The sequence below is a fragment of the Epinephelus fuscoguttatus genome, linkage group LG11 (assembly GCF_011397635.1).
Source record: "Epinephelus fuscoguttatus linkage group LG11, E.fuscoguttatus.final_Chr_v1".
Lineage (NCBI taxonomy): Eukaryota > Metazoa > Chordata > Actinopteri > Perciformes > Serranidae > Epinephelus > Epinephelus fuscoguttatus.
In genome coordinates this window covers 43,784,382-43,812,264 of record NC_064762.1, presented here as the reverse complement: position 1 = coordinate 43,812,264, position 27,883 = coordinate 43,784,382, and the positions used below count along the sequence as shown (strand labels likewise).

At 43.2% G+C, this 27,883-nt stretch overlaps 2 protein-coding genes across 2 annotated transcripts; both read left to right on the top strand.

The window, feature by feature from the left end:
• The first annotated feature begins 4,567 nt into the window (after positions 1 to 4,567).
• Positions 4,568 to 7,888, top strand: LOC125896822 (uncharacterized). Its single transcript, XM_049589694.1, has 2 exons — positions 4,568 to 6,230; positions 7,805 to 7,888. The coding sequence occupies exons 1-2, from the start codon at positions 4,695 to 4,697 to the stop codon at positions 7,886 to 7,888; spliced, it is 1,620 nt and encodes a 539-aa protein (XP_049445651.1). The 5' UTR covers positions 4,568 to 4,694.
• Positions 7,889 to 13,355: 5,467 nt separating this feature from the next.
• si:ch73-30l9.1 (uncharacterized) lies at positions 13,356 to 17,606 on the top strand. The gene is made up of 3 exons (XM_049590673.1): positions 13,356 to 13,365; positions 14,934 to 15,008; positions 15,217 to 17,606. The coding sequence occupies exons 1-3, from the start codon at positions 13,357 to 13,359 to the stop codon at positions 17,275 to 17,277; spliced, it is 2,145 nt and encodes a 714-aa protein (XP_049446630.1). The 5' UTR covers position 13,356; the 3' UTR covers positions 17,278 to 17,606.
• Positions 17,607 to 27,883: the final 10,277 nt, after the last annotated feature.

Sequence of the window (27,883 nt, the reverse complement as noted above, 5' to 3'; positions counted from 1 at the left end):
TACAGTTTTTTTTTTGTGTGTGTGTGTGCAGCAGTACCTTACTGGTAGAAACAAGTCAGAGCGGAAGAGGGACAGAGAAACGTGATGATCGGCGAATTCGACAGGGACTGTCGCGAGCAGGGAGGCTGCCCTCCCATGCTGGTAAAATCTCAGTTTAGGGAAATTAGAAAACAGTTGTTGTCAGGAGTAGAGGATAAGTGGAGACAGGAAGTTGATAGGGAGTTTGATGAGCTGTGGAAAGCATTACAGGCACAAGGTGAGTTGCCTGGGGATGATGAGGCGGGAAAGAAATTGCAAGCTGCAGAAGTAAAAGCATGAAATGATTTGGAAGAACATGCTAAAAAGGAGAATGAACCTAAATTCATAAAGAGAAAATGGAAAAATCAGAAAGAAATGAAGGAGCGCAAACGAGCTCTGCTCCATCAGATGGCAGTTACAGCCATGGCCTATTGGAAAAACACAGACAAAAGTCACAAAAAACAAAACAAAGATAAGCAACCTCTGTCTGCTCCTGCACCGGATCCAGCCTCACCCCCACCAGAGCCCACCTCTAATAGGTTGTATCCTGAGCTACCCCAAACACCCACAGCTCCAATTCCCCCACCATATTCAGGGAAGAATATGCAAATGCCAATGTTGATGATTAAAGACGGTGTGCTTAATACAGATGTGATAGGGGAAGAAGAGTATGTGAGGGCCAAAGAGGAAGTGATGAAGGAAATAAGACAGGGAATAGTACAGGTGGAGGCATTGAGACAGGACGTGATGAGTATTGTGGCGGGCGCGCAGAATGTGCATCAGGAGACTCTGAGATCCGTAGACAGGAGTAGGGACATGCAGGATGATGTGCACAGCATAGAGAGCAGAGACAGCAAGAGAAGCATGAAACAGAGCCCTCTTTCCTCTAGCACCCCTAAAGTGGAAGCAATGGAGGAGGAGCCGAGGCCACTAGCAGAGGCAGTGTTTCAGTTGAGGGCACAAAGAGAGAGGTCAGATAGAAGCAACAGAGAAAGGAGAAATGAGGAAAGGATAGAAGAACCAGAGGAGTGTTCTGAGATAGAGGAAATGGAGGATGAGAAAAGTCAAGGATGGTCAGGGTCAGACTCTGAGGGCGACCATGATACGAGGGCTGTAAGACTAACAGGAATAATGAAGTCAATCAAAATGCCACACAGTGCTGCGAGCTCACGTTCAGGTCGTCCACGTTCTCCTTATAATCTCCGACAAAATAAGAACAAGCCAAAAACATTCGCCATGCCACTCCTGGAAAAGACCCCAGGAGGAGGAGAGGTATACCAACCCTTCTCCTTTACGGATATGCACTGCATCCTGGATAAGATGCCCCCACCCTTAGAGGGAGGAGGCCCCTGGATGGAGTGTTTCTGTAAACAAACCATGGGTCACAAATTAGCATTAGGGGACTGGAGAGCGCTATTGGGACAACAGCTCTCCAGCTGGGATTTAACTGCACTTGAGACGTTGGCAAAAACAGTTAATTTAGCGGATAAAGTGCCATTCGCCCACCATGCCACTGCTATCGGTCGGACCATGCGACAACAGTTTCCCATTCCGTCTGGCGCCATGCACACGCTCACGTTTCACATCAAACCTGACGAAAACGCTGCAACATTCCTTAGCAGATGTAAGAACACATGGGTAGATGTGGCTGGAGTACACCCAGGGTCTTGTGACCTACAAACCACCCTGTTCAGAAAGGCTGTGTTAGAGGGACTGCCCACGAAGGTAAAAGAATCATGAGAGAACAACCCTGACCTTCCTGGCTGTTCCACTGAACAGTGGGAGAAACACCTCACACACCACATGAAAAAACACAGAGCTAAGCAGGCGGAAGAGAAGGAAAACACAGACTCAGCACAGGTTCAGCTGCTCAAACTTCAATTGGAGGATGCAAGTCGTAAAACGAACGATGTGAAAAAAAGACAAAAAATCAACCAATCAAATGGTTCAGCAGCCTCAGCCATCACCCACAGTTACCCCAGATCTTTTTCCAACCCCTGAGTGGGTAGACCCTCGCCCTCCCCATTGGAGCGGCTCCCGAGGTGGTACAGGAAGATTCGGAGGCAGGGGGGGAAATCGTGGCAGCCCAAGAGGGGGTCAGGGCGATGGGGGGTGCTTCCATTGTGGAGACCCGTCGCATTGGCAGGAACGCTGTCCACACCAGATCTGCTCATGTAATGCTGACCCCGAGTGGTTGGAGGACAGGATGCACCGGATGCGGGGGAGGCAGCTCAGACCTCCCGGGGTGGCAGAAACAGACCCCCCAGGGGCGGGTATCAGGGACCGCACAGGAGAGGTTATCAAGATTATGTGCATCAAGCACCCAATGCCACTGTCGCTCCACAGGGTCAATATCCTCTGATGACCTGGGAAGATTCCCAAGGATATTGACGGGGCCCAAGAACCCCTACGCGGGAGGGGTTGGCAGACCCCTACCTGCGACTGAAAGTACTGAATCAAGAACTGCCTTTCATATTAGACACGGGGGCATGGTATTCCACATTAAACCTCCCTGTGTCTGCTACTCACATGTCATCATCAGCGGTTGAATTAACTGGGTTCTTGGGTCAATCAGAAAATCTGCCACTCACAAAACCACTCACCACTACCATACTCCAAGCAGATCAGACATTTCCACACACATTTGTTTCCTCAATGGCATGTCCTGTTAACCTTTTGGGCAGAGATGTGTTATTAAAGTGTGGAGCCTCCATCCTGTGCAGCCCGGACGGACTGATAGTGACATTCCCAAACGGGTACACTGTGAACTGCTCATTATCAACTGTACATTCATCTTCACAAATGTTGTTATCTGCAGACACATCCCCCACAGCTGAAGGACAGTGGGCAGATATCTACTGGGGCCTCCTCGAGCCAAACACCACAGCAACTCCTGGGATTTGCGCTCTCTATCAGTCATGGCGCCTTTGGGTTCAGTCATTAAATCCCTACACCCCTCCTCCTGATCCCTTCCATGTAACACTCTATTATGATAGAAAAGGGGATGAGATGTATCAGCAGGCATTTTATAATGAAATTGAAGGTCACAGGTGGGATATACAGTCGTCCTGTATACTGGTGGGTAATGAGGGAGTGGCTGCAGCTGTTGACCTCGCTTCAGAACAGCAACAGTGGTATGAAGGGGAGGAAGAAGCCTCCCCTCACATATCTCTGGCAATCCATGCAAAACATCAGGCCAAAGACTTGGGCCCTATGTGTAAGAGGTTAATGCAACTCACTGATTGGATCCGCATCCAAATTCCTCAGGTGGATTTCTCACCCTCTGAGAAGGCATATCGCATCAGGCAGGGAGCTACAAGGCGATCCTGGAACAGCGACAGATAGAGAGGTTTCATGGTAGGGAAAAGACTGACCATCCAGACGCAGAACGCATGTTACACACACTTCCTGACTCTCTCTGGTTTTCTGGGCCCACCGATGTGGGCTACTGTGCACAGGTCACCCCCATTACATTCGATTTAAATGGACACCGATTTGGCAGAATCAATATCGTCACAAGCCTGCAGCTGAGGCTGGTATTGCAGATACTATAGAGGGTCTGTTACAGGAGTGTTGGAGGCCTCAAACTCCAGCTGGAACACACCCATTCTTCCTGTAGAGAAACAGAATACAGGCAAATATTGCATGGCGCATGATCTCAGACGCATTAATGCAGTAATCTCCACGCCCACAGTACCAGTGCCAAACCCATATACCGCCATGTCGCCAGAACATAAGTGGTTTTCCTGTATAGACCTTGCTAACGCCTTTTTCTGCCTACCTCTCGCGCTGCCCCTTCGCAACATTTTCTCATTCACTCATCATGGTAGTCAGCTACGTTACACCCGCCTTCCACAGGGTTTCATCCTGTCACCTGGTATTTTCAATCAGGTTCTCAAACAGCAGCTGGCCGAACTGTCACTACCAGAAGGGGTTGTGGTAATCCAGTACATTGATGACATCCTCTTGGCCACACCCGATCCCTCCACCTGCCTAGAGGCCACACGCTCTGTCTTACTACGCCTACACCACACAGGGTTCAAAGTCTCTAAAACCAAGCTACAATGCTGTAGGCAGCAGGTCTCGTTCCTGGGTCGCACAGTGTTGGCTAAGGGCACGGCTGTGTCCCCGTCACACAGAGAATCGATTCTGCATCACCCAAAACCACACACCGTGCAAGACATGTTGTCATTTTTGGGCCTCACAGGGTACAGCAAGCACTATGTGGCCTCTTATGGCGAATTAACCCATCCTTTGCGTGCCATGGTTAACGCACAGGACATGCGCAATCTTACTGCTCCCCTGGTGTGGACCACTGACGCTGAAACCTCATTTATCTCCCTCAAAAAGGCACTCTCTACTGCTACTGATCTAGCCATCCCTGACTACAAGCTACCGTTTTTTCTGAAAAGGCACACACCATCTCTGGTGTGCTTTTTCAGAAAAAAGGGGGAGGCAGACAGGTGCTGATGTATGCAAGCATATCCTTAGACCCAACCGAGGATAGACACCCACCGTGCACACGACATGCAGCAGGAGTGGCAAAAATTTTGCAGAAAATAGCACACATAGTGATGGGACACGCACTGACTGTACTAACAACGCACACCATAATGTAAACTCAGTGGCATTTACTATGACATCATTCAGACAGACGAGGCTGGAAAAGATCTTAAATGCACCACACATTCACACATGAAGGTGTAAACATGGCAGATAATGTGGGAGAGGGCGAGCCACACAGATGTGAGGAAAAAGTGCAGAAAGACACCAGGGTGAGAGAAGATTTGCAGGCGAAGCCCCTGACTAATGCAGAGGAAACACTGTTCACAGACGGATGCTGTTTCAGGCATCCAACTGAGGGACTGAAAGCAGCATATGCAGTGGTGAGACAGACAGAAACAGGGTTTGAGGAGGTCCTCACGGAAAGGGTGACAGGGAAAGAGTCCTCGCAGTTGGCTGAGCTCCAGGCAATGATTGCAGCTCTAGAATGGTCAGAAGGGAAGAGAGTGAACATCTACACAGACTCTGCATATGTTGTAGGAGCAATCCATGTGGAAATGACACAGTGGATCAGATCTGTTTTTTTAACAGCAGCAAAAACCCCCATTAAATACGAAAAAGATATGAAGAGGCTACAGGAGGCAGTGATGAAGCCAGCACAGGTAGCAGTCATTAAGTGTAAGGGCCATGATAAAGTAGGGACAGCTATCGCTAGGGGAAATGAGGCTGCAGACATGGCAGCCAAGAGAAAGGCAGGATATAATCAACAGTATATCATGCTACAAACAGAGAAAACGGTACATGATCTCCTGCCACCATGTGATGTAAATATGTTAATAGCAGAGCACCAGAAAGCTTCTCCACAGGAGCTTACAGTCTGGAAAGAGAGAGGAGCAGTGAGAACACAGGGTGTGTGGAGGTCTCCAGACGGAAGACTAGTGTTACCCCCGGGGCTGATGAGATCAGTCCTCCAGGAGGCTCACGGGATGACTCATTGTGGAAAGATGCAAATGGTGCAAGGTCTCACTCATTGGTGGCACCCTTGTCTGCCAGCCATGATTGAGAATCACATCAGAGAATGTAAAATATGTACAGAATATAATGTCAGACCCACAGTGAAACCACACCAAGGGAAATTTCCTCTCCCTAAATTCCCAGGTCAAGAGGTCATTATTGACTACACAGATATGATAGAAAGAGTGGGAGGACACAGGTACCTTCTGGTGGCGGTGGATGCATACACCGGCTGGCGAGAAGCCATACCTGCCAAATCAGAGGATACAAAGACAGTAATCAAATTTCTGATAAATCAATATATCCCCAGGCACGGGTTCCCCAAACGAATCAGATCTGAAAACGGGACTCACTTTAAAAACAAAGACCTACAGCAGGTAGAGAAGGCATTGGGGCTGAAACTCACATTTGGCACAGTCTATCATCCTCAGTCACAGGGCAAGGTGGAAAGGATGAATCAGTCTATTAAGGGAAAAAAAGGCAAAATCTGTGCTCAGACTAAAATGAGCTGGGTAGATGCTCTACCCCTAGCTCCATTGTCAATCAGGAGCTCGGTGAACTCATTGACAGGGTTCACGCCATATGAACTAAAAATAGGACACCAGTTCCCGGGACCGGGAGCTGGGACCCAAACTACAGAAGAAATAGAAAGCCCTATGCAATACAAACCCTATTATGACCAACTAGCAGCATTGGTCAATCAATCAATCAATCAATTTTATTTATAAACCCCAATATCACAAATCAGAATTTGCCTCACAGGGCTTTACAGCATACGACATCCCTCTGTCCTTAAGACCCTCACAGCGGATAAGGAAAAACTCCCCCAAAAAAACCCTTTAACGGGGAAAAAAAAACGGTAGAAACCTCAGGAAGAGCAACTGAGGAGGGATCCCTCTTCCAGGACGGACAGACGTGCAATAGATGTCGTACAGAACAGATCAGCATAATAAATTAACAGTAATCCATATGACACAGAGAGAGAGAGAGAGAGAGAGAGAGAGATGCAGGTAATGACAGTAGCTTACAACAACATTAATGAAAGTAATAATATTATAGTTATAGTTCTGGTTACTGCGGTACAATATGTTGAAAGTATGTATTAATACCTGGCAGTATACATGTGTGACAATAATCATATGTGTATAATAACAGAAGAAGTATGACTAATGACTAATGATGGCAGCAGCAGCAGGAGGCATCTGGCGGGACCACGGCAGCAGCACAACCACACACGTCACGCTGTCCAGGCACCGCTGCGATACAAGTTAATCTGAGAGACAGTGGAGCACAAAGGCTCCGGAGAAGAAGCCGAGTTAGTGACATCCAGAATGGCCGGGTTAGCTAGATGCAGTAATAGGATACGAGAGAGAGAGAGAGAAGGAGAGAAGGGGCCCGGTGTATTATAGAGGGGTCCTCCGGCAGACTAGGCCTAAGTCAGCCTAACTAAGGGCTGGTACAGGACAAGCCTGAGCCAGCCCTAACTATAAGCTTTATCAACGAGGAAAGTCTTAAGTCTAGTCTTAAATGTGGAGACGGTGTCTGCCTCCCGGACCGTAACAGGAAGATGATTCCACAGGAGAGGAGCCTGATAGCTAAAGGCTCTGGCTCCTGATCTACTTTTGGAGACTTTAGGGACCACGAGTAACCCTGCGTTCTCAGAGCGCAGTGTTCTGGTGGGATAATATGGCACTATGATCTCTCTAAGATATGACGGAGCTTGACCATTTAGAGCTTTATAAGTTAACAGTAGGATTTTAAATTCAATTCTGGATTTTACAGGGAGCCAGTGCAGAGAAGCTAAAACAGGAGAGATATGATCGCGTTTATTAGTTCCTGTTAGTACACGTGCTGCTGCATTCTGAATTAGCTGGAGAGTTTTTAAGGACTTACTAGAGCTACCTGATAATAGAGAGTTACAGTAATCCAGCCTTGAGGTAACAAAAGCATGGACCAATTTTTCTGCATCTTTTCGGGTCAGGATAGGCCTAATTTTCGCAATATTACGCAGATGAAAAAATGCAGTCCATGAGGTTTGCTTTAAATGAGAATTAAAAGACAAATCTTGATCAAATATTACTCCGAGGTTTCTTACGGTAATGGCAGGGGCCAGAGCAATGCCATCTAGAGAAACTATGTCATCAGATAAAGAGTCTCTGAGTTGTTTGGGGCCAAGAACAATAACTTCAGTTTTGTCTGAATTTAACATCAGGAAATTGGTGCTCATCCAAGTTTTTATGTCTTTATGGTGTCAGCTTTCTCCAAACAGGTGACCACAACTCGGGAGGGAGCAGAAGGGAAAGACCCCCCGACATCAGAGTGGGTCCTGCTCAAGGTGATCAAACGAAAGTGATCAGAGCCAAGGTAGACTGGTCCCTACAAAGTCGTGGAACGGACGTCCCACGCCGTCAAACTACAGGGAAAAGGTGACACAAGGTATCACTGGAGTCAGTGTGCAGTGGCAGAGACACCTACCCGAACACTGGAGGACATAAGAGACACTAAAGATTAAAAAAAAAAAAAAACCACACAGCTTACTCACACAGACATTTATTCATTTAGCTTAGCATAAGTGCGGAAGAGATATCCTGTGATCAATGTGAAGGTTTGAAGCTCCTTTGAAGCAACACTTTGGCCAGAGTACGTTTGAGTAATATAAAGCCAGGATACAAGAAAGACTCGCTTGCAGCACATTTACACTCCATATTTACTCTTATATTTTACACGTTTATATTTACCATTTTGCAATACAAAATAAAGAGATGAAATTGTTGGGATTAGAACCACGCCACCATAAGTGGTGTGTGTTGGGAGTTATTGTGTTAATCTGTGTTATTGTTTTACCTCTGTTGTATTATGAGTCTTCCCTCAGAGACAAAGTTGTAGAACCACCACGAAACCGAACCAGGAGAAACGCACCAGGGAGTGGAACGTCAGACTCCTGCATAGCTAAGTATGGTGGAGTAGAATTGACATACATCTTGGGGCAAAGTACAGGGTTCCAGTTTGACTTGTGCTCCGTAATAAACTGTAAAGGAAAGGATGCAAATTGGAGGGGGTATGACGTGTGCATATGCGGATTCTCATGGGGAGGGCCCATACACAATCCGTGGTGTGGAAGATGGAGAGATGTGATGACATATTCTGGGCTTTGGGACCCACCACCATATAGGGTAGGAGGACAGGACGTTGGGAAAAAGATAAAGATACAGAGGCAGCAGCTTCAGCCTCTCCCAGGCTCCCATAAGCAGAATCCAGTATTGCTAAGCGTGTATAATCTCACAACAAACCCATGGTCAAACTCAATTAGGCACCGCACCAATTGCGGAGATTTGCACCAACAACACAATGTATTTGGTGTTGGGAGTGGACCACAGTGGCACAGATACCATGGCACTAATTAAACTAACCTTATTGAATCCTCCCCCTCCTAATACCACCGTATCCCCAGGTAATGCAACCAAGGCGCCTGAACCCCAACAGAACACAGGCGTGATAAACACTGACTACTCTAAATTGACCCGCAGTGACAGAGTCAGATTGGCCACAGGCTATGGAGACAAAAACCTATGGTTAGACTAGGTGGCGGTGACAGCGGAATCCATGAACATGTCAAATTGCATTGTATGCTCATCCACTAGACCTACGCTGTTCACCACTCCAGCCCCTTTGTATCCTGACACAGACCCTACTGGTTTTAACTGTATGATAAATATGACCATGTATCCTGATCCTGCTAATTGTACCAATCTGAGTTCTCCGTTTCCACCCATAAAGAATCACACCATCCCACCAGCGTTTAGTCCCAGAATCGCCAATTACATTTGTTTCCATTGGAACCTCTCCACCGGGATAGTAACTGATATGGGACAGATGCAAGCTGACTGGTGCCAGAGAACACTGAATGTGAGTACGTGGCAGAACGCCAGGAGCATGGTTCAGGCTAGAGGGGACCTGTTCTGGTACTGTGGAGATAAGACCCTCCACTTGTCCCTGCCATCCTCCTGGGTTGGTACGTGTGCACTGGTCCGACTGGCTGTACCCCTGGTCCTGTTAGGGATGAGGGATACCCAGACCAACTCAGGTAGACAGAAAAGAAATGCATTTGATATGAGCCAGGGAACAACCACGTATATGGACGCCATAGGTGTTCCTCGCGGGGTCCCAGACCAGTACAAATTGGCTGACCAAGTGGCCGCTGGTTTTGAAAACATACCCATATTAGCTGCACTGTTTCCCATCACTCCTAACAAAAATGTGGACAGAATTAATTATGTGCATTACAATGAACCGAATTGCGTTAGACATACTTTTGGCAGAGAAAGGGGGTGTCTGCTCTATGTTCCGGGGCCTCTGCTGCACCTTCATCCCAAATAACACAGCTCCAGACGGGCCAGTAACTAAGGCGCTAGAAGGGCTGCGCACGCTCTCTGAGGAAATGCATGAACACTCAGGTATTGATAAATCCCTGGGTGGTATCTTCGAGAAGTGGTTCGGTAAGTGGAAAGATTTAGTGGTATCGGTATTCTTGTCTCTGGTGGGAATGCTCACGGTGTTAGCATTATGTGGTTGTTGTTGTATCCCATGTATCCGGCCCCTCTGTGAAAGAATCATAGTGTCAGCTGTGGAGAGAAAACATCCACAGCCCCCACCATATCAGATGACTCAAAAGGAGACGGCCACCCTGTTAGGAGGGCCGCCTACTGATTCAGATTCAGACTCAGACTCAGGAGAAGACAAGGTGTGAGTGGTCTCATGTGTATGAGACCAAAAGGGGGAGTTATAACTTTTTGTTTCAAAAGAAACCTGGGGATCTGGATACATTGGGACTGAAAAAAAAAGTGGCCTCAGTCCTATGAGGCCAAAAGGGGGACTGTTGGGAATAGAATGATTTGATGTGTTTTACTATAAGTTGTGTTTCACTATATAAGTTTTAGATGTGTGAACAATGAGAATACTGAGATGATTTCAGCTGATCTGAATGTGTTTGCTTTGCAGAAGTGGAGAAGTACAGGAGAGGAAGAGACATGAAGTCTGAGGAGCACATACCGCAATGCTTAGATAATTAGTTTCATATATGGTAAAAAGAATAGAAAGTGATGAACAGATAGTAAGGTACAGCACGTGTAGGGAGTTGTGTTGTTCTCTTGTCTTTCAAAACAGGAACCACGCCCCCACCGCCAGCGGGAAGGAGTCAGATTAACACGAGGCAGGGGCATGGTGTGGTGAAGGAGGAAGTGGAACTCCCAATGAGAAGAGGACAACGCCTTGTGTGCACAATGACACTCTGTTACGCTCAAATATACTGGGTCAGGGGAAGGACAGAAGGTCAGACTTCGTGAACTGACACACCTTTGTTGTTCGTCAGGGACGTGAAGTTGAGACCCAGAGCTCTGTAATTTTATTCCTTTACTGCTTAATAAACTACATTAACTGAGACCGAATATCTTCTCCCATTGCTTCATTAAAGAACACGCAGGACTGAGCTCACACATAGCACATTGGAGAGTAGGATGAGCCCCTAGTCCTACACTTCCTATCTCACAGATAGAAAATTCTTGCTAAGTATGGATACATGCTCTTCAGAGATCCATGAAATTAAATGTGGTGTATCCCAAGGCTCAGTTTTGGGTCCCGTACTTTTTAATTTGTACATGCTGCCTCTTGGTTGTGTCATCAGGAGACATGGTATTAACTTCCACAGTTGCTGATGATACACAACTGTACATCTCCATGTCTCCTGATGACACAGGGCCAATTGATGCCCTTTTTAACTGCATTTCAGACATCAAATCCTGGATGGCAGAAAACTTTTTACAGCTCAACCAGGACAAAACTGAAGTTTTAATCATCGGTCCTAAGGCTCAGAGAGAGAACCTTTTATCTAAATTGCAGGCATTGTCCTTAAATCCATCTATTCAAGTGAAAAACCTGGGTGTTATTTTTGACTCTGAGCTTACTTTTATTCCACACATTAAGCATGTAACAAAAACAGGTTTTGATCATCGAAAAAACATAGCCAGAGTCCGCCCTTTTCTCTCCCGAGCTAACACGGAGACGCTCATGCATGCTTTTATCTCCAGTCGTATTGATTACTGTAATGCCCTGCTTGCTGGTCTTCCCAAAAAAGGTAGCTCAGGCCTACAACTTTTACAAAACTCTGCTGCATGCGTGCTGACAAAGACCAGAAGGCAGGCCCACATTACACCAGTTTTAAAATCACTGCGTTGGCTCCCCGTGTCTTTCAGGATTGATTTTAAGGTTCTTTTAATGGTTTTTAAATGTCTTAATGGTCTTGGGCCTTCTTATCTTACAGAACTGCTTGTATCCTACAAACCCTCGCGGACCCTGAGGTCCTCCGGCACTGGCCTCTTAATTATTCCTAAAGTCAGAACACGTGCTCAAGGTGAGGCATCTTTCCAGTATTATGGCCCCTGTCTGTGGAATGGCCTGCCGGAGGACCTGAAGGGCTGCAGAGAATGGTGATATTTTTAAGAGCAGACTCAAGACCTACCTATTTAATCAGGCTTTTAACTATTATTTTTCTTAGTTTACTGATGTTTTATTGTCATGAACACTTTTAGTTAGGTTTTAACATCACTCTTAGTCTTTTACTGATGTCAATGTCATTTTTAGTCTTTTATTGAGGTTTTAATATGATTCTTAGTCTTTTATTGATGTTTTATGTTATTCTTAGTTTTACTGTAGTCTTAATTGTTATTTCTTCCATCTATTGTTTAGCGTTTAATATTATATTTTAATCTTATTTTTAGTTTTCAACTCCAGTGTTTCCTCAGTGGGGGGCCTCTGCACTGGGGGCTGTGATTGGTTGCTCTGCGCTCTGCCACATGTTTTTATGTTTTTTATGTCTACATCATGACTGTGTGGGTGGGTGTGTGCGTGGGTGTGAGTGGGTGGCTGGGTGGCTGTGTGTATGTGGGGGGTGGGAGGGAGGGACATTTCTTTAACCTTGTAAAGCACTTTGTGCTACATTTGTGTATGAAAAGTGCTTTATAAATAAAGATTGATTGATTGATTGATTGATTTTGTTTTTGTTTTGTTTTTTTGCACCGACCTGCACCAGGCCGTTATTTGGTTACAGTTCCTGTCCAGTATGTTTTTAGTGCAAAAATACTGTATAATGTAGGGGTGAGTTCATGTACAAAAATCTCGAAATATTTAGAGTGGGTCATTTTTTCGTGTACACATGTACACGGGTTTCACCGCTGGGTGGTGCTATTGCATTATACCAGTAAAGCCCCAGTTATCTGAATACCAACCAAACGGGCCATTTAACCAATAGTTACAGGCCGCCACACCGAAATATCGCCATTCCGACGGTCCGCCATCCCGAATTCTGGTCCCTGAGTCCTGACAGTAAGCTATGGCGAGCCTGTAGAAGCTGTATTTCCCATGTATGTCAGCGATTTTCACCTGGGACGCACGCAAGTAATTCAGGCTGACATTACCTGCTTTTCAGCTAACTCCTCTGGTTATTTTATTAAAAGGCATGGCCCACAGTAGCTTATTATTATTATTGTTGTTGGGTCTTATAAGTACGGAAGCCCTAAGCGGACGTGTTTTTTTTTTTTTCCAAGCCGTTTTCTCGATATAACGAGATATTATCTCGTTATAATAAGATATTATCTCGTTATCTCGAGAAAACGAACTTTGTTTTCCTGAGATATTATCTCGTTATCTCGAGAAAACGAACTTTGTTTTTTGGTTTGTTTTTTTAAACTTTAGTGAATGAACGTCAGAAGAAGAAGTGGTGGGTGGATGACGTGACAGCAGGTGCCGTGCGGTCTACAGCGCGGACAAATGCGCAAGGTAAGATGATTATTACAGGAACACATCACCCCAAATTCATCAGTAATCATAACTACATTATTATACTGTTGCTCCGGTGCTTTTTGGTACGTGCAGGCGAACTGTCTAACTGGCTAAGTTGTGCAGGGCTGTCGGTCCACCCTCAAAACGGTGAAGCGGTGGAAAGTTCACAAAACTGTGCATGGAATAGATGGCGGAGATGTGTCTCGACTCTGTCACGTAGCCTCGTTTTAACCAGTGGCAGTTTTAGGCACAGATGAAGCGGCCAGCCGCAGCCGCAGCCGCCCGGGGCGGCATGAAGCTAGGAAAAGTTGGTCGGATGTTTGATATCCAATAAGCGTTGTACTGACTGCCCGTCCCAGGCAGACCTCCAGCGGCTCTTTGTCTCTCCCCACAGACGGGAGCTCCACATCTCCTCCGACTGCCTCCACACCCCCCCCGCGAGCACCGCCTCCCGCTAGTCCGGTAGTGGCAAATGCCTTGGTTTGAGGCAATAGCCATGGCAAATGCCGGTCGCTAGTGTTTTTTCCCCTATACATTTAGAGATGTGATGTGATTGGGCTAATTAATTAATGCGTGTACGCACACAGACACACATACACAAATGTTTATAATAGCCCTCAAGACCCTCAGAAGCTGGGAAGGTGATCCTGATGAGGATTCTCCAGCGGAACTTTTCCCTTTTTTTCTAAAGAAAATGGACTATGAGAAGTTCTGCACAGCACTTATGGATGAGAGAAATTACAAAGTTTTTGCCAGATTTGAGGAGTAAGACTGATTAATCACTGTGGACCCATGCAGCAGTCTTAACAAAATCTTGCTGTGAAGATAAATTTAAGTGCAAAGCTTCACAGTAAACTGGGTTTGAAATTATTTATACATTGAATATTTTATTATTTGGGTTTAAAGAGAGAACATGCAACATTGTGTGTGGCCTGTAATAAAGGTTACATAAAGGTTAATAAAAAACCACCACCCCCATGCCTTGCTCCTTCAGATCATCGATAAAATATGAAATGTGCATTTCTTCAGATTGATGGTTGATGGATGGATGGAGACAGATAGATAGATAGATAGATAGATAGATAGATAGATAGATAGATAGACTTGATAAAGGAATAGCTGATGTCGGTTTTGGTGATGGTCACAACCACAGGTGCTTTGTACAGCTATTTCAGAAACAGAGAAACAATCACACTGGTTAAATTATATTTACTTGGCCCTAGTACAATAGGCTGAAGCCACGAAAAGGGAAAGAGATAAACAAGAATATGGCTCCTTCTTCAGAGTGAGAAGCAAATAACATAACGTTTCATCAATTGTTCATTTTTTACCCTGATAGTGCTTAGTGTATTCTGTGTCGTATTTACATCATGCTAGTGGTTCAGAACAATGTGTGTCAATTGTCAACTTAAAGCAGATGTGGCTATTAAATATACTGGTATATTAGTTAAACTATGACAACCCTTTTGTTTTTCCAGTTAATGAAGAGCCAGCATTTTAAAGGTGACAGCTTTTTACAGCTGCTAAGAAGTATGATTTATAACTTGGTTTTTGAAAATCTACAGATGGACCAGTTTCTGTCAGCCTGGAGAGAAAGGGGAGTTCCAGAGGAATGCCTAAAACAAATGGCAGAGGACAAGGTAAACAACAAAAAAATGAGTATATTTAAAGACATTGCATGCTGATATGATTATTCAGAAATACCTTTCACACACACTACTGAAATGTTGTGCTCTCCCACACACTACTGAAATGGTCTCATACACACTACTGAGATTTCAGTGTAACAGGAACATGTGCAAAGAATAATGAAACATTATCTGACATTAAACCTTTTTTGTGTTTTAGATTGATCAAGATGTTGTGAAGTTCCTTGAAGAAGATAAGCTCTCTATGTATATTCCACGATATGGAGACCGTGTTTTTGCCAAAAACTGGAAGGAGTTATCTTCAAGTGAATCGGAGGATACAGAGCAAAGGAAAAGAAAGTTAATCAGTAACTTAAGAGAGAAGATGAAACTTCCATCAGCCGCCTCAGTCACTGCAACCACCAGCAGTCAATCAAGGTTTGCACTCTGTGGAAACAGGAATGCTTCAAAAAAGACAAGGAAAGTTGAATTTGGCTGGTTGAACTACCAAGACACTGTGTATAAACAAGTAAGAAGGGCTACTGGGGGTGGAACACGAGAAATTATTGTAAATAAAGATGAGAGGGTATCCACTATTCTGGAAAGAGGAAGGACACTTTTTTTCCCTGGTGGCACATCAGTTAAAGGGAAATTAGAGGACTTTGACTGCATGCTTTCTGTCACTGTTTCGGGGGAACCCATTGAAGGCAGTGTCACGCTCCAAAATTTGATTGAGCAAACTCAACACAAGACCCTTAGAGTATACCTCTGCACAAAGGGAAAAGAGTACAGTAATCCTGAGCTTTGTGATGAAGTTTCAGACATGCCCCATTTACCTGACCCATACAGTGAACCTGGACCGCCTCCACATTCATCACCACCCTCATCCAGCCCACCACTGGTCTGTCCTGTCAAAAGACCTCAGAATAGCAGAAGGCCTCTCTCTTGTAGCAGTCCCAATAGTACCTCAACACTCCAATCTACTCCATCTTTTACAACATCAGACCAGCCTCTCACAGACACATCAATTGATGATATAGTTATTATTGGACACCAGACAAACATGCATTACAAATGCGTTGATGGCCTCGCTGATACTCTTATATACTCACCAATACAAGAAGAGCATCTTACAGTATTTGTGGAGGAAAAAGAAAATCTAGATGCAAATCTAGATGCACCCTGGTCAGTAACCATCGAACAACCAAGCGCCGCACTTCACAATGTGGATTTGGAACAGAGTTCCAGCAGCACAGATTTCTTTGCAAATCCTGAAAATGTGGTGGAGGAAGAAGTCATTGTAATCCACAAAGCACAGTGTCTCATGGACATGATTGAAGCATTTTCAAACGAAAACATTCTTGATACAAATATTTCAATCAGGCGTGTCCTTGAACGTGGAGAAGTTGAGGCTGGAGTTGGGAGTGGGATCATCAGGGACTGTCTAACCGATTTCTGGGATATTTTCTACACTACAAAGACCAGTGGAACCAGCTACAAGATCCCAAATTTGCACCACAAATTCAAAGAAAGAGAGTGGACAGCCGTTGCTCGCATATTGGCCTTTGGATGGCGGCGTTCTCAGTTCTTACCAGTCCAACTTGCCCCTCCATTCCTTTCAGAGGCTCTGTCACTCACCTGTTCAGACAGCAATCTACTGGAGGCTTTCTTCAACTACATCAGCACAACTGAGAAAGATGTGCTGACTGAGGCATTTGACAACTTTAAAGAGGCAGATATGGATGAACTTCTCAGCATACTGAGCAGTCACAACTGCTCTGTACTGCCATCTGAAGAAAATCTGCACAGCCTGGTGGAGGAAATAGCCCACAAAGAAATGGTACAAGAACCAGCATTTATCATAAAATGTTGGAAGCCAATTCTTGCATCTATTGGACAAACCATGAGTAACACAGGATTGAAGAAGATTCTGGATGATCTGAAACCGAAAGCAAGGAACATCACTAAATCCATCAAGTTCCCAGAATGTATGTCAGTGGAGGAACAAACCACCTCAAATCACCTCTTGAGATTTGTCAGAGAAAGAGATGAGAAGGAGCTTGGTTTGTTCCTCAGGTACTGTACAGGGTCTGACTTGTTCCTATCTAAGACAATTGAAGTTGCATTCACAGCAGAACAGCCACAGTTCACAAGAGCACCCCTGGCACACACCTGTAGTTGTTCTTTGCAACTGGCAACTAACTATAAAGACTGTGCAGATTTTAGAACAGAGTTCATATCTGTGTTGAGAAGTGGAGTGTGGGTGATGGATCTGGTCTAAAAAAAAAAGCTGTGATGAGCAAATGTGATAACGTCAAGATCCAAGATTTTCCTGGCTACTTGTTTTACTGCCAAGCACCAATAGCCACTTGTTGTCAGTATTGTGTTGTGAAGCATAATTCAGGGTGAAGGGATCATTGTACTTTAGTCCTTCCATCATTATTGCGGCTTGTCTTTTCATGTTTTTGCATTTCAAAAACTGCTCCTCACAAAAATAATAAAGGGACTGAGGGAGATGGGGAAAGGTGCATGTTCAGTCACATCCTCTTTTCACACTTTTGTGATGACCTCACTCCAGTCGTGTGTGCCTAAAACACCTAAAACAATACCTTATGCACTTCAATTGATATAAATTTTACATCTTGTTCTTTTTCAGATCAATAGGTCTCTTATGTGCAAAGTTGTTGATTTTTTTTTATTGAGACAGCATCTCAAAGAGGTTGAATCAGGTCAATTCAACAAATGGGGCAATATATCACCAGAGTGAGCAATAGGTGCTGCTAACTGTAGGCTCACTCTGTTTATACATCCATGACTGTAGCATCTGTTTGCTTGTTAGCTACAGCTAGCCAGACAACCGGGGCAATGTGTTTGCAGCACTACTGCAGGAGCTTTGGACTGCTGGAAGAAAGAGGCTTCCAGACCCTGTGCTGGCTGGTATAGCATCTGCTAACTTCAGTAGATATCTCTGCAGCACAGCACAGAGATATGTTTGACAGAATGTCAAAATTATTATTTTTAACATTGTTTAAATTCTACATTTTTACATCTTGCACCTTTAAAGCAACACTATGTAGGAATTGGCATTTTGTGCAATTTGGCACCCCCCACAGTTTCTGAATGCAAAATCACTGGCGTTAACACAAACTCCAGTTCTGTAACAATTTGATGCATAATTCATAACAATATCTTGCATCCTATATTGTCTGGAAAACTTCTTGAAGCAAACATGTCTACTATTACACTGTGATCCTGCCCTCTCACTGAAATGATATAAGCAAAAACAAGAGATGGGGCTTCACAAGAGTGTACCATCAAAATCAGCTTGTTGTTATAACAAATACATTTTTGGATGACCAATATTTACTTGAGTTCTTTAAGTGTGTGTGCGTGTGTGTGTGTGTGTGTGTGTGTGTGTTTTGAGAAAGTAACATTCTTATTGTTGTATTTTGTTCCAGTCACGAGGTACCCCTATGCCAAGGTTTGGCATAAAACTGTTGATTTTTTTGTGTGTGTTGTATTGTCTTGTAGCTCTTAATGACTGGCTGCTTTGAAGTTCCTATTATATTTTGTTCCAGTCACAAAGTACCTTTATGCCAAGGTTTGGCGTAACTGTTGATTTTTTTTTTTTTTTTTTTAATTTTGTGTGTGTTGTATTCTCTTGCAGCTCTTAATGTCTGGCTACTTGCAAGTTCCTATTGCATTTTGTTCCAAACATTATTTGTAGTAAAGACTTTCAAACTTGAAAAACGCTTTCTCATTTTAACACTTTTTTGACTCATGTAAACTGATTTCTGCTTCTGGTTATAAGAAATTACAGTAAGACCAGACAGACAGTAGCTTTTTTTTTTGCTATACAGTCAGCACACTTAGCAACAAATCACTTTTGTTTTGAAAGTAGTGTCAACTGGTTGGAGTGAGAGTAATGTGTATGAGCGGGGAAAAGAAACCCTTCAACACGAAACAATGTAATAGCTAAGAACAAAGCAAATTAAGCCATGTCTTGTCCTTAAGAATCTGTCAGTGTTTTTATGCACATTTGGATTTATTACGTTAGGCCAAAAACACAGACACAACTGAGCACAACAGGACCCAAATGCATGACCTGACAGGCACAAGTAAACATCCAGTGGTGGAAAGAGTACTGAAAATCTGTACTCAAGTACAAGTATTGTTACATTGCTAAAATATTACTCAATTACAAGTAAAAGTATTGGTGTTAGAAAAATACTTAAGTAAAAGTAAAAAGTATTTGTCAAAAAAACTACTCAGAGTATTAGTTACTTTTAACCTATGATGTCATCATGACCTCTCCTGACTAGGGTTACAAACTTTGTGTATTTTGCTTTACCAACAGTTAAAATCCTAACAATCAATTAATCATTAATAATTGATAAGATACAAAACAAGTGTTTTTCCCTCATTTTGATTGGTTGTTTTTTTGTTTGTGTGTTTTTCTCATTTTAAGTTTTTATTTCCTTATTTAAGAAATGTCTCCACCAGACAAAACAAAGTTAGATTAGGTCCAGTTACTGCCACAACTATTGATTATATTATATACTTAATTCTATACTTAATATATAATATACTTATTATCCATAAGTACATTTTTAACTGGTTAAATTCTTAACGCAAAATCAATTGAAGATCAATCACTAACATCCTGTTTTTGTTTTGTTTAGTCCTTCATCCATATATCCTGGTTTCCATTGGTCAGTTTGTGATCAGATCACCTTATTGGCTACAAAAATGCAGATAAAAGGTTTGGATATTAATTAAAATTGTACTCAGTACTCAACCGTGATTTTAAAAGTAACTAAGTAGATTACATGGATTAATGAGTACTTAAGTACAAGTACAGACTTGAAAATCTACTCATAAAAGTACAAGTACCTGAAAAAACTACTTAATTACAGTAATTTGAGTATTTGTAATTAATTACTTCAACCCCTGTACACTTCCTACTATAATACTATATAATGAAGGAATGTTGTCTGTCTGTCATTCTGTCTGTGTCAGTCCAGCTGTATCTCTGCAGTAAAATGTTCAATCCGTGTCAAACTTCACACAGGCAATGTTGATGTGTCCAGAAAGGTAGCGATGGAGCCCTTTTTGACATTTTTGAGTTTATTTTGCATTTATTTCGTATTTTGTTTAAAGGCCAATGACAATGGGAGTTGCAGCGCTGGCTGAACCAATCACGTGCTGGAACAGAGCCGAGTACCATTGGCTTTGATGAGCCAAGTAGCACGGGCTATCGCACCTTTGATTCAACATGCTGTAGTGTAGGACATGACGCACAGGCAATGTTTATGTGTACAGAACATATGATGGTCTGTGCGCACAGCTAATTGTGCATCTAATCACCTGCTCCACCATGGGTATGGACTAGTTAAAGAATTTGTTTACAAAATACAAGAACACATCTCTCAGGAGGAGGAGGAGAAATTAGCAGACAGTTAAATAAGTAAAGTTACAGAAACTTGACATGACAAGGAAAAACAAAATCGTGAACATCACAGATTAGAGAATTATTACATTTTTTCCCCTTCTGAATCCATCCTCATGCAATCTAAATAGATGACTTGTTTACTTGGACTGTTGTGAGACAACGATTTGGCATGGTGATGACTAATCTGATTCTGACAAGTGTGCTCTTATCAAGGGCCTCAGCTGTCTGTACAATCTGCTTGCCTCAGCAGCATCATGGCCAGCCTCAAGATGGTGTTCTCCCATTAACAACAAACAGAGCTCGTGAAGATCTGGGTCACAGACAATGTCAGTTTTCCAAAGGCAAATATCCTCTTCTATGATGATGTCAAGTTTGTCATAGTCCACTGGCTGAAGGTAGTCCCGTGCTTGGTAAAGCTCTGGTGTGTTATACATCAGAAAAGGTCTTCCTGCATACAGGTCCCGTCCATTGCCACCTGTCCGGATCCGATGGGTGTTCCACATTCTCTTCACAGTGTCTATCTCCTTCTGTTAAAACAAAGACGTAGGGAGAGAATGTAGGTGAGTGTGTGTGAGTGAGTGTGTGTTTGTATGTTTATATGTGGTTGTGAGAGCATGTGTGTGAGAGTGAGTGGAGGTGTGTGTGTGTGTGTGTGTGTGTGTGTGTGTGTGTGTGTGAGAGAGAGTATATGTGTGTATTCAGAGGGTGTGTTTGAGTAAGTGTGTTTATGTGTTAGTGAGAAAGTGTGTGTGTGTGTGTGTGTGTGTGTGTGTGTGTGTGTGTGTGTGTGCATGCGTGTGTGTTGGTGTGTGAGTCATTACCTGTATGATGTTAAGAAAGCAGAACTGGATGAGACCCTTGTCAACCATATCTCCGCTGAAGTCACCAACTGACTGGAACTCCTGGAACAAGTCTCTCCAGTAGTCTGCATTTTGTCTGCGATAATGGCCCCACCAACTTTCGATTCTTTGGTTGCTTGTACTTCTTCCTTGAAGTACACAAGGTCCATGAACTGTGCCATTTTCATCTTCACGCAAAAAACACTGCAATCTGTTGACATGAACATTCTCTGTACCAAAACCAGATCGGATGATTTTTGGGCAACCTCCAAGCTCACTGACAGCATCAATGAAATATGCTGCAATAACCTCTGGTTTACTGTTTGTGAAGTTTGCCTGCATCCAGATGATATGTCGGGAGAATCCATCAATGCATCCATTAACTGCAATGCCAAATGGTGTCAGTTTATCATAGGAGTCTATGTGCCACATGTAATTTGGTCCTGGGACAATGTAATGTCTTCTTCTGAGTCTCCTCCCTCTTCTCTGCTGCAAACCGTCTGGGTCCAAAACAGATAGTACTTCATACACAAGGTTTCTGGTGACCCGCAATCCTGCAGATCTGCATCTCTCAGTCATCATCTGATACCCATGGAGACGTCCAGGACCTCTTAGCTGCTCAGCAATGTAGTTAACTATGACATCAGGCTCAGTTAGAGCACGCCGCCGATAAAGCTGAAGTCTTGCAAGCAGTCTTCTTAGGTGACGCACACTGATGTATACATTGTGCCGAACAGCAAGGCACAGAGTTATTTCAGCCTGTGTCAGTCCCAGATTGAAAAGATATGTGATGCAATCAGCAATCTCCTGTTCTCCTGACATTGTGTGGTGAGTCTCTCCTATCCTTTCAAAGGCACCTCAGAAGGACTGAAAATCCCACAACCTGTGGAACTCTTGTTGACCAAATGGAGCTAAAATAGAAGAAAGGAAGCAGGACAAAGGACAGTTCATGATTAATGCTGCCAGACTAAAATAATTGTAAACAAAAATTTTGGGCACTTGAGATTGCAATAAATATGTTTCTCGATCTTGAGAAAGCACTTTGTAAAAAATAAAAATGGTATCAGCAAATTTTGACCTGTAGTAGGCAGAAGCCTACCATTGCAAACTACAGCAAACAGAATGAGAAAAGGTGTTATTATTGAGCATTTTTGACAATTGATTTTATCCAATTTCCCCAAAATGCAAGATATTAACACATTTTGACCTGTTGCCAACGACTACAGCAACCAGAATGAAAAAAAAACATCTTTTATTTAATTTATGCTTATTTGTCATACATTTGTCACCCTGGGATGTATAACTTGTAGACGATCCCTAACATAGACTGTACTAGGGAAATCAAGCGTCGTTATAACTGTAATGGGAGGCCCGGTCTACAGTGAAATGGTTCGGAATGAAGCCGCATCATCCAGATAAACACTGAGCTCCACCAGAACTGTTTAAAAATCGGATTTCAGAAGCTAAAACTTTATTTTGGAAATGAATCAGAACACACAATTAAAGAAATCACCAGCGCGCTCGCTCTCGACATAATTTAAAAAGCAATAGGAGACGATTGAAGCCTACAGTACTGTTAATATCAAAATCTTGCAGCTTTTTTTTTTTTTTGTTTGTTTTTACATTTTATATGAGTAATCTAACTATTTGCCGTCATTGTAAATCTGGTACCCTCTTGTCTGTTTGTATATAAGCGCACTGCAGTTTCATATTTGGAGGGTTTGGAGGGAAAACTGTATTTGATTCCTTTTACCAAATTGTGTTGTGGCAAGTAAATATTTATTCCTTTGCAGAAGCAAAACGCCTAGGTTCTCTTCATCTCCGTTTGCAGTTCAGCACCGGACAGCGCCGAGTCAGTGACTCTCTGCCTCCCTGAGGCACCAATAGCTCTATGAACCAAAAAATATGGTTGCAGTGTACTGATTAATCCAATTAGCCCGTATCAACATACACATGATAAAGCTGTGCTAAATCTGTGCCTAAAACTGCCACTGGTTAAAACGAGGCTACGTGACAGAGTCGAGACACATCTCCGCCATCTATTCCATGCACAGTTTTGTGAACTTTCCACCGCTTCACCGTTTTGAGGGTGGACCGACAGCCCTGCACAACTTAGCCAGTTAGACAGTTCGTCTGCACGTACCAAATAGCACCGGAGCAACAGTATAATAATGTAGTTATGATTACTGATGAATTTGGGGTGATGTGTTCCTGTAATAATCATCTTACCTTGCACATTTGTCCGCGCTGAAGACCGCACGGCACCTGCTGTCACGTCATCCACCCGCCACTTCTTCTTCTGACGTTCATTCAATAAAGTTTAAAAAAACAAACCAAAAAACAAAGTTCGTTTTCTCGAGATAACGAGATAATATCTCGGGAAAACAAAGTTCGTTTTCTCGAGATAACGAGATAATATCTCAGCAAAACAAAGTTCGTTTTCTCGAGATAACGAGATAATATCTTATTATAACGAGATAATATCTCGTTATATCGAGAAAACGGCTTGGAAAAAAAAAAAACACGTCCGCTTAGGGCTTCCGTATATAAGAGTGGGCTACAATGAGTACCGAGCCATCAAATCACAGCATCCGCGGTGAGAGGACACGGAATTGTGTGTGCTTTTACGCACGCGGGTGTAGGTGATCACGGATAGGCCTATTTGATGTGGGAAAGATGTAGCCAGATGTATTACCTGTTTTAGATACACGGTTGTCTGTCCGTTCGTCCGTCCATAGAGTCATGTGCGCCACTTCACCACCGACCCGTGTGTAAAAGCACAAACAGTCCCTCAGGCCTGCAGGCAGGGAGAGAGCAGCTCGCGAGGGCTGTCCCTCCTTGAGGCAATGAATGAGGAAATAATCGCCCCGGTGTTTAATCGGACCAGCGTTTAATACGCAAAATGGGGTCAAACCCCCCGCGGCTATTAGGTGCCCAGTGGCTATATCCCACCGGGCGACTAGCTATTTGGAAATATACGGTATGTGACAATAATCATATGTGTATAATAACAGTAGAAGTGTGACTAATGATAACAGCAGGAGGCATCTGGCAGGACCACGGCAGCTCTTGTAGGCTGAAATCAAGACGATCACTAACCAGTGCGCAATCTTGACAGTTATCACGGGAAAACAATCTTTGTTATATTGAGATAACGAGATAATTAATTCGTTATCACGAGAAAACAATCTTTGTTATATCAAGATAGCAAAACAAGTCGTTATCATGAGATAACACTGCACCAAAAAAAAAAAAAAAAAAAAAAAAAAAAATACATGGCCGTTCTCATATTCCGTAGTACTGGACAGTTGTCTATGCAATAATACGTCGGTCATGCCCAGGTATTGAATCAAATGTGTTTTAAGACATTTTTGCTTAGTTCACCTTATTGTCTATTTGTCTCATCGTGTTTCATGGACACGGCGATGTGAATAGCGCTGTTTCAGCTCATTTCTGCTCACTTTTGAGGACTTCCGGGTCTGTTTTCCTCTGCTGAATGAAACCATGACGACACAAAATGCGGGTATCTTATTGGTGTAGCGCGATCACGTGACGGCCGTGCCACCACTCGCGTACCAAATCTCATTACGCTCAGGCGGAACTGATCATTACGCTCAGACGGAACAAGTGCCGAATTACGACCCCGATCACAGGACTCTTGCGGGGTTATGAGCTACGAACTCCCGCTGATTAGCTGAACATGTATCGATCTTTTTTATGAAGTAAAGATCGTGTAGTCCCCAGATGTCGGAGCGGAAATCAGTTTCTGTGAGACTTTTTCTGATTCACCTTACGGCCTATGAAATAAACTTAAACTTTAAAAGGCCCTAAACAGTTAACATGACTCTGGTCTTGACCCTGACCTTTCTCCTTAATCAGTGGGTTGAGGAGGTACATCTGCCTCCTCATCCTCCTTGCTGCTGGTAGAAGGCCTTATCCAGGAGAGCAGAGAGCTGCTTCCCTGGGCTGCCTGCTAGCTCCCTTTCTTTTTCTTTTCTCAGCCTTTCCTTTCTAGGCATTATGCTGCAATTGGTAAATAAAAAGAGACCAACAGTATGAATAAGACTGCTTGGTGACATTACAACAAGGCAGATGGCTACTTTTTCTGCAGGCAATAGGGAATTGCTTGCTTGTTATTTATCAAATAAATTACTGCAAGTGTTACTTATCAGGGTTCTTACACTTTTTCACGTGATATCATGATTTTCCATGATTTCTCCAAAACCATTTACTGAATTTCCACGACCAAAAGAAATTGTTTAATCTCAATGGGACCACCGAAAACTAATTATCGTAACACTAAGTAAAATAGGTTTACATCTCAAATGTATGGTGCCTCTCTAAAACAAAAAAACACCAGACAGGCACACTTAGATACATTTTCTCATATTTTAATTCCAATGGTTTAATATTTTTGTCAATGTCTCAAAAGATAAAAATGCCATCAAATTTTCTGTCAGAGATAAACAGAGAGAAATAATGCATTGGGGTAGCAATGCCAATGCGAACTACTGATTACCCAGCAATCAGTACCTGAGCTGTCAAAATAAAAAAAAGAAATAACATAAATTAAATAAATAAATCCTCCAAAATTAACTTTCACTCCTAAAACTAGAGACAGAATATGCAAAGTCTGGAACTCAATGTGTAACAAATCTGTGTAGTGCAAGTCCTTGTATTCACTTTCAACAAAATGATATAAAATATAAAATGAATAAAATAATTCTTCAGGGCTTAACGCTAACTTTTTTCCCAAGGACCACATGAGCTCCTAAGTTGAAAAAGTAAGGAGCACACAAAGAATTTTAGGGGCACAAAGTAAATTTTGGGGGGGGACGTTCCTCAATTGGGACCCACGGTACAATACCAGTGACAGTATCACAGTTCTGAGTAGTATCAGGATACCACAGCGAAAATGAGGCAGATGTGCCTTTTGTCATTTATAAAAAGATAAATCACTTTTCTATAATACATCAGTGATATTTCAATGGAATAAATTACTTACTGACTTATTCATACTTCAAAAACAGCATCAATAAGTGATTAACATAGGGGGGATCAAAATAAAATAAATAAATGAAATAAAAATCAACCAGCCACCCTCCTCCCCTGACAAGTCCCTTCATAAGTAACGAACAGTCCCTAAAGTTTCTCCTCTGATATGCCACATACTGTGTGCCGCCATGGCTCAGCTGTTCAGGTACTTTTGGGCAGTCATGACAACAAGTTATTCACCTGGAGCCGGACTTCTTCATCGGTAAGCCGTTATAATGCGCTGCCGTATTTGACAGGAATACGTATTCCTGTCCGCGTCTGTGACCCCAGTTCAACCCACAACCGGCGGGATTCGCAGTTACTGTTTATCGTCACACTGCCGACATTGTACTCTGTCCATCACCGCACGCTGTTTGATTGCGTTATCAAAACACGCCGCTATTATTCAGCCTTGCTTTTCACTTATTCCACCGAATACCGAATGTGGTTTTTTTTGCAATATTCGGCCGAATATATTCAGTGCATCCCTAAATAGGAGCCTTCCCCTACTCCCCACTCCCCTCACCGCTGCTCTCCTCACTATATTGGCTGCTGCGCTGTGCAAGTGCACAGATGTCTCAGAGTGGTGGTGCATTTGCAAAAATGTTTTGAAGGAGCAGCAGCGGCGGCAATAATTTAGCAGTGGTGACACGCGGAAACACTGGACTTATATTCATTGTGCCGACAGTGGCTTGGAAAACCACCCATAACCGTGTCACACAGGGAAGAGGGAAGGCGGCTGGAGTTCCTCCAACATTTGCAGTTAGATTATCATATTTTTTTATTGACAAAAACATAGGCTGCTTCGGCTGATTTTTTTTATGCGCACATGTGCCCCTAAATATTTTTTACAGTTCGCACACACCTATTTTTAGTCGCAAATGCGAGTGAAACGCTCGCACTGTCGAGCCCTGTTCTTCCAAAGTGAACTTCTCCTAAAACTAGACAGAATATGCAAAGCCTGGAACTCAGTGTGGGACAAATCTTTGCAGTGTGAGTCCTATTCACTTTTAACAAAATAAAAAGATATAATATAAAATAAATAAATAAATTATCTTTCTAAGTAAACTTCCACTTCTAAAACTAGATATGGAATATTCAAAGTCTTGAACTCGATGTGGAACAAATGTCTGTCATGCAGGTGTAGGTATTCACTTTTAACACCATTTTAAAATCACATGGCAGCTTATTGCTTCATCTCAGCAAGCTTTTCATCAATTTGCTTTTCAATCTCTTGAAGAGATGTCTTCTTTTCATTGGCAGTGCGACGCAAACTGTTAGATTTTGTGATGAAAGTCAGTTTCCCAGTGGATTCAGCTTTGTCAGCGTACTCATCAGCCGACTTCTCCAGTGCACCAATGTCATTCTCTACTCTGGCCCTCTTCTTTTTAAGTTCATCCAGCTCATCTACAAGAGTCTTTCTTTTTTGCACACTCTTTTCCCTTCTCATTGACCCTCTTCTGTTCATCCAGGTAGCTGTGGTACCTTTGTCTTGCTCCAGAAACTGAGATCAAAAGCTCTTTGGTGAGTTGCACATTAGTTACACCACCAACAGATCTGAT